The sequence below is a fragment of the Palaemon carinicauda genome, chromosome 12 (genome assembly GCF_036898095.1).
Source record: "Palaemon carinicauda isolate YSFRI2023 chromosome 12, ASM3689809v2, whole genome shotgun sequence".
Taxonomy (NCBI): Eukaryota; Metazoa; Arthropoda; class Malacostraca; order Decapoda; family Palaemonidae; genus Palaemon; species Palaemon carinicauda.
Window position 1 is genome coordinate 894325 of NC_090736.1, and position 7500 is coordinate 901824.

General features: G+C 47.0%; 2 protein-coding genes and 1 pseudogene across 2 annotated transcripts in view; all 3 read right to left on the reverse strand.

Moving 5' to 3' along the window:
* The window catches only part of LOC137651168 (uncharacterized), a 181778-nt gene extending 180370 nt beyond the window's left edge, over window positions 1–1408 (reverse strand). The window contains exon 1 of the mRNA XM_068384308.1: window positions 350–1408. Coding sequence (XP_068240409.1) covers window positions 350–1367 — 1018 coding nt within the window. The 5' untranslated portion in view covers window positions 1368–1408. The remainder of the gene's footprint in view (window positions 1–349) is intronic.
* A 968-nt stretch (window positions 1409–2376) lies between these two features.
* LOC137650452 (uncharacterized) lies at window positions 2377–3884 on the reverse strand. The gene is made up of 2 exons (XM_068383678.1): window positions 2432–3884; window positions 2377–2387 (listed from the first exon to the last, which is right to left on the reverse strand). Exons 1-2 carry the CDS (start codon window positions 3882–3884, stop codon window positions 2377–2379), a joined length of 1464 nt encoding a protein of 487 aa, XP_068239779.1.
* Window positions 3885–3928: 44 nt separating this feature from the next.
* LOC137651167 (dentin sialophosphoprotein-like) overlaps window positions 3929–7500 on the reverse strand; it is an 82919-nt pseudogene continuing 79347 nt past the window's right edge.

A 7500-nucleotide genomic window follows, 5' to 3' on the forward strand; every position in this document is an offset into this window, starting at 1 on the left:
ATTTGAAATGTATCCTAACGTAAGAAGAACATTTCTACTAGATATATGCCTGCAGTATATACGCAATAAATGAATGTGAAAAAATGCTGACCCAAACAAACTCACGTATGAGCGCTCACGTACACGTACGTATATACACACACACACGCACACACACACACACACACACACATATATATATATATATATATATTAAAATTATCATTGACTGTTTTGTAACCTGAAAATGTTTCTTTCATGCGTCAAAATGTATTGAAACTTATCATTTCAATTTCAAAATTTATTAAGAATAAAATGTCTTATTCCCATCACCATACGAAATTTTTATTTGAATAAATTCAAGTCTTACCTTCCTGCCGTGGTGACCTAGAAACATCATGCCTATCCTTCAAATATGTCCAACGTCTCTGGATGCTGGGACTCCACTTGCTGAGAGGAGGGGGCGGGCGACAATATCCTGACGCCTCAAGTCGATTATCCTTGCCACTTCCATTGACACCCAATCCTTCTTGTTTGTTTTCACCATTCTCCGCCTTTTCTCCATTTTCTTTATACACTACCACCGTTCGCGGTGGCTCCATGGCCACGTACTCAAAGTCACTATCAGCATCCGACCAAGAATAAGCCGATTCTTGCCCTTCTTGGCATCTCAGTTCCCACGACTCTGATGTCGAGTGATCGTCAGAGGACTTGGAGGTGCTACGGGACACACCTCCCGAGGATACGGATGTTGTTAAGAAGTCAGAAGTCCTGGAATCAGATCGATCTTGGAACCCGGAAGGGAAACTACCCGATATCGACGTTCTGTTGGACGAATGGGAGTCGGTACGATCCAAGGGGATCTGGTTTGACATAGACATGTTCCTGGGTAACGAAGAGTGACGTCCCGTCGAAGAGGACGACACCTGGGATGCGTTCGATCCCTCCAAAGATTCCCCAGATGATAAAGAGGGAGTGACGCTCTCCGTTTTTAGCGTCTTCTGAACCAGCCTCTCGAACTTGAACTTGGCATCCTTAATCCTTCTCAGGGAAGATGTGATCGTCTCCTTGATGTCCTTCGAAGGAGGCTTTTCATTGAAGCTGAACTTCCTCTTGAGTTTTCTCAATTTCCGCTGTCTCTTGGAAAGCATCTTGCCATCCACTTTGTCGTTATTTCCCTGGACGTTCGGTTCGAATAACTCCAGATTTAAATTGTCCATGTCTGTATCGTGCTCAGTCTCTGAAAACATTTCGAAATCGGCATCCGAAATGAGATCTTCGTCCGAGAAGTTCTCGATTACTTCCTGCTCTTCGAGTTCGTCTTGTACGACAATGGCCGGAAAAGTCATTTCGCTGAATTCGTAATTGCTACAGGGGGACGATTTCATCCACGCTTACCAAAGTATCCATACTTTTAGATGACTTTAACTTTCCCTTCGGGAACTCTTGATGTCTTTTTCAGTAGGTGTTACTTCATCTAGTATAATGGCCTCACCAACTTCAAGCAAATTAGGGAGCGATTTGGAATCGGACACGGGCGTGAATTTACCGGATTCTTTTATCTCTCTCGATGATCGTTTACTGCTACTACCGTTATTGTCGCCTATTTTCTCATCGCAAGTGACCCCGTGATCATCTACATTTCGGAGGGAATCAAAATGAGGGAACTCGGACTCTATGGCTTTGTCATCAGCTTCGACATCAGTGTCCGATTCCATCGTCGTGTCATCGGCTTGATCTAATGGGGAAAATCCCCCTGATTCTCCTCTTGAGAAGCTGCCAGCCGATGCAACAGATTCAGTGCTGTCGAAGATGACGATTAGCGAATCCGAATCGTCCTCGTTGTTGCCACCATCGTCCTCTTTCTTGGTCTTATGAATATCATCGATTTCCAGGGCTTGAACTTCAGCATCGATTTCAGCTTCTAGTTTCTCCAAGTCACGTACTAAATTACGTCGAAATTCAATTTCTCTTTCCGCATGCGTTGGAATGTCATCCTTAATAATGCTACTCGGATGTTCGGTTTTCTCTGATATTTCCCTGTCTTGCTCCTGCATCTTTTTCCATTGCTGGGCAATGTCCTCGAAGGTATGAAGTGTCAGCCTTCTAAATCTGTACGAACTGGATGAGGTATCTGGTTTCTTAGCTCTCGGGACAAAATGCAAGGATTTTCTTCTATCTTTTTTCAAGTCCTCTTCGTCATTAACATTGCAATGGGAGTGGGCGTGGCTATGATCATCCTTAAGGCCTTTTCTTTTGAGAGGACATGAGGACGGACAAATGAGTGGGAGATCCAATTTTAATTCAGAGCGGGAAATTCCTTGCGCATTCCTCATAATCTCTGCTCGTTTGACCAAAAATTCGGGTACGTCAGGCAAAACCATCTCATCGCAACCATTACCTGGGGACTCCGATACACGATTAGTAATGACACCATGGTTGTTCTGTTTACCTTCTTTTGGCCAAACAGGGGGCGGAAGTGTCAATCTCTTTCCGTCCAAGGTGATGATACCTTCCGGAGAGGATTTACCATTCTGGCTATCAGTCAATTTGGCTTTATTTTCCTGTTCGAATGATTCTAATTTAGATGATTCCGAATCTAAAATGACCTTGGTCTCTTCTTTAATTTTGGACAAGCAAGAGATACCCGAACTGAGTGACACTTTGCGACTTTCGCTCTCGCTCGATTCGTTCAAGGATCCGGTCATTGAACTGATACCCGAACTGGATGTTGTGCTGACAATGGACACTTTCTTTTCTCCGTTGTCAGCTAACGGGTCCAATTTAGCAATGTCCCACGGCGGGATACCTTTGAGACTTTTCTTTCTTCCAGGAAACCACTCCCAATCGTCTGACACAGAGGAAGAAATGGATACCTTTCTCGAACTCATATCTGACAGGGAAGAAATCCCCGAAGACGTCGAGAGCCTCCTTCCACAGAAAATATCCGGGGATAAATCTGTGACGTCATCTTCAGGTGTGGTAATGGCCGAACTGAAAGAGGTCTTCCTGCTATCAGGGGATTCGCACGTCGACCCCTGGGAGTCCTTCCGAGGAAAGACGGGTCTAGGGGCTTCATATTGGGGAGTATTTGGGCAACTGTCGTTGCTCAAATTGTCATGAAATGGTTTCAAAATTCCGACTTTCCTATTCATCTCGTCACTTGGGCACTCGGCAATACCATTTGCGGGAAAGTCGTCACTACTCTTATTGCTCGAAATCTTGGGGGTTTGATAATTGAATTTGAATATGTGTAAGTCGTCGACTGTTTCTTGTACGGTTTCTCTAAATGTTTGAACTTCCTCATGAATATTATCACCATCACTCGTATCATCTATCACATCAATTTTTTCTATCGATTTACGATTACCTTTTAATGAGTCGCAATTAACATCACTACCTGTCACTACATTTGTTTGTGTTATAACAACATCATCACTACGATCACCTAACTTCTGATCACGCGTATCACTATCGTTTCCGAATAAGATCTTGTCACTGGACGTCACTGCTGATAATAACTGTTCGCCACACACATCACTGCTCACACTGGGCACTGGACCCAAGGGAGTGCCAACACTTTCACTCTCGGCTTTGACATCTGGTTCGTGGGGGTGTACAGGTGCGAACGCTACATGTGCGGAACTCGAACTGTCAGTGAGGGAATGAGAAATTGCTGTGGCCGACTCACAACCAGTGCCGGCAGTAACTGACCCACTCACCAGAAGCCCGTGGCAGCAGCTGCGTGCAATATCGTTACTGGTGATAGCTAAAGGGCGAATGGAAGTGGTCTTCGATGCCGTGACGGTCTCTTGGCTCGTTAGCGGCAAGCTCCAGTACGCCTGACTGGCACTCGTCGAGGGCAAATGGGCACTGGTGCCATTGATAATCCGTTCTGCGATCATAGTAGCCAGGGCATCAAGGTCAGGGGTAGGCTGGACTTCGGCGGTGAAATCGAAAGTGTTGAAACTGGTCAGTGCCTGAGAGCCACAACGTGAGGGGGTGGAGGGAGGTGGGCCCGGTGGGGGAGAGGGAGGGGCTGAGTGGGGTCGAGTAACCACGTGGGGAATGTTTACTCCCTCTCTATTTAATGCTCCACCTCCATCTCCTCCTCTTTCTCCGTCTTCTCCCTCCTCTACGGAACTTGCTTCACTTACTTTTCCACTGCCGACTCGCCAGTCGCACCACCGCCCACTTACGACCTCATTTTTACGCCCGTCAACTGCTATTACGTCATCGATGGCCGGTGGCCGAAACAAACCGTTTGAATGATTAGATGCAGTCGCCTCTTCTTCTCTTTCCGTATGCTTGAACTGACGGGACTCCGTTATATTGTCTTTTCTTTGATCTTCCTTTTCTACTTCCCCTTTTACCATTTTATTTACGTTTCTATCATTTTGTTTTATTTTACTATAAACTGTTTCTTCTTCTCTTCCGCTACCATCTTCATTTATTTGTGTTTTATACTGACAATTCATTTCTTTTTCAACAAATAATTTAAAATCCCTTGCAGAATTTCTTTCATTCACGACAGGCAAACTGATCTTGAAATTAGCACATTCAAAGTCTCCTTTTTCATTAAGGTTATCAAGGGAGCGTACTTTGTCCTTGGCACCTACTTCTGTAGAGAGCAAGTTATTAATACCATCAGAAACAATTACAGTAACACTAGTTGGGGCGGCAGAAGTAGCAGTAGCATTACTATCAAAAGCACTATTTCTCATGACAATCACATCGTTTGCATATTTGACGGCGTCGCAAGAAGTTGCATAATCAATGGACGGATTTGAAACTGAAGCAGAGCTAAGATTACTTACGGAGGGCGGGTTAGTAAGTTCCGGGGTTAGTAAGGTGTTAGTAGAGTCGCTCTTGGGATGGTCATGGCTGCGACCCTCTTCGTCATCGTCACTGTTAGTTAATACAATATCGACGACGGTCTCAAATGTTTCTCTGATCTCTTTGGTCTCCCCTGCCTCCTTCAATTCTTCTTCTTCTTCTTCTTCTTCCTGAAGGGACGGAGATGACCTAGGTCAGATGACTGTGTTTGACTGGTACCAGGGCAGAACCCGCTTGAGACGGTCGAGTACTGCCCTTACCTAATCCTAAAAAAGGCTTCACAATAACTTTGTGGGGAGCAGACTCAAGGAACCCATCCTTCTCTTCGGATGCTTCTGGGATTTCCGGAGTGGCCGCTGCAGTGCCTTCTTCAGTCTCCTCTTCACTGGTTGTTTCAGCCACAGGATCTAATCCCGAACTGGAGGTGGTATCAGGTTCACCTACATCAGCAAGGTTGCCTCGTCATAGGAGTCCTGCTCCTGGTAGGCGTTGCCATCGCTTTTCTGCTCGGACACCGAACTTCCTACGGACGATATCATAGAGGAGCTATCTGAAGGGAAGGTAAAGGTGGCATTCCCACCTGTAGAATCTAACACGAGGAAGAACTCGTCTATATCCGAGTCATCGTTGGGAGGAGATTCGCTTTCCCAGTTGGGCACAAAATGTCTGAGAATCAATTGAGACTCCTGATACTCTGCAGGGGTACAAGTGTCCTGAGAGTCTGTCATGTGTGCCATTTCTTCGTCTGTTGCCCCTAATGAAGACACGTGAACCTCTTGCTGTCATTCGTCGAACATGATGAATCTTCGTCAACGTCTTCTTCAGACTTCGCTTTCTCTTCTTCGGTTTCTTGGTCGAACTACCGAAATCGGGCACCTTAAACTTGCTCTCTAAACTTATGTAGAAGGTGGAGTTCTTGGCAGGTGGTTTCAAAGTGGCCTGGACGAGTCTTGTGGAAGCCAGAAGTGTTTGAGGCGTGTCCTGTGTAGCTCGGAGGAAAGAAACGTCCCCAAGGCGTGTGGTTTTAAAGGTCTGAACGGTCGAAGTCTCTCCGGGTTTCTTTTTCTCATCGTTCTTGTCAGCCGAAAACCTCAATGGCCTGACTTCCTCTTCGGTTCGTATAAATCTTTTGTCGGTCCTCTGACGAAGAATCCAGAGTCGTGGCTTCAGGTGTCACTTCTTCCTCTTCTTCTTCTATAGAACTTCGCTCTTCTGTCTTATTACTGCTTGCTGAAGAATTCAGATCGACCTGTACTTCCGTCGAAATATTATCTCTCATTTGGCTGTCTTCCGAATCCCCGAAGTCCTCTTCGCCTGTTTTAGGTTCCTGTGTGCTGTCGGAATCGGGGCTACTTGTGCTGGTGGTCGACTTCTGACGTTCAAAGAAGTCCCTCAACTCGCTAACAAGACGCGGACGGACGTCCTCCAAGGAGTCATTGTAACAGCAACTCTTACGCCCTTCTGAAATAGGTATAGGAGAAATGGGGGACACGGGACTCAAGGGTAAATCCTCCAAGGAATCAGCACTAAGGACACTCGCTTTTCTCACAGCATCATTATCCTGGTTACCTGTCGCGTCCTTAGAGACAGAAGATCGAGGAGTAGGTCTGGGGTTTGCGGCCCTTGACGCGTAAGTGGAGTACGCGTAATTGCCTTTTGAGTGATATCCTTCGCTAGAAGGATAGGAACTGTGAGACTGATATCCCTCTGGGTGATCGTATATGGGGCATCCGGCACCATCATCCATAACATGAAAGTTCTCCCTGGAGTGAGGATGGTGTAGCTGGTGCTGATGATGATGTTGATGGTGGAGATGGTGATGTTGAAAAACAGGACTGGCATAACCTGGGTTGGGAGAAAAAGGCGCACTGCCATTAAGGGGATAATTTCTGGTCAAGGTGGCGTGGCATAATGACTCTCGCCTGCAGAAGAATAATCGTGGCAATGCTGAGGCATTGACATACGTCGAATGGTGCTGGAATCCAGGATTCACGTAGGATGGAAGGGGTCCGTAAGACTGCTGTGGGGTCTTGTGGTGCTGCTGATAATTTGGGTAAGGGTATGAGGGCGGATACGGGTGAGCATGGTGGGCAGCAGCAGCAGCAGGGGCGTGATGAGCATGAGATCTTATGGCAGCATGTTGCATTCTCAGATTTTCCAGCGAGTCGTGGAGATTGGCAGCATCCTCGTCGCTCAAGCAGCGTTCTAGACTGAAATAACCCCCTTCGGCGTGACCCGGATGCTCTGGGTGACCGACCACCAAACCCTGGGCGAGATCAGGTGAGGGCGTGAGCGTATGGGCGTGACTCTCGAGGGAATCCAATCCTTCGTCCTCTTCCGTGGGCATGACGGGTTCGTGACAGGAGGATGACTGTCGCACGTAAAGATCCAGATGCTGGAAGGACACACCGGACAGGGCCCTGTAGACACCCGGTGGCCGTGACGTCCTCTGACACTACCGTCACCCCCACCAGTACCAACGCCGCCTCCCCCAACTACCATCACCGCCCGCGCGGGTGATCGCCACCCTCGACGCTGGACACTGTGCCCCCACCCCCATGAGAACTCTCGTGTGGCGTCCATGGCTATAAGGACATCTCTAACTCCTATTCTCTACCGCCCACAAAAACAAAAAAATCCTGATAAGGAAATTGATGCAGTTTAAGCGTGCTTCGAATATTACAC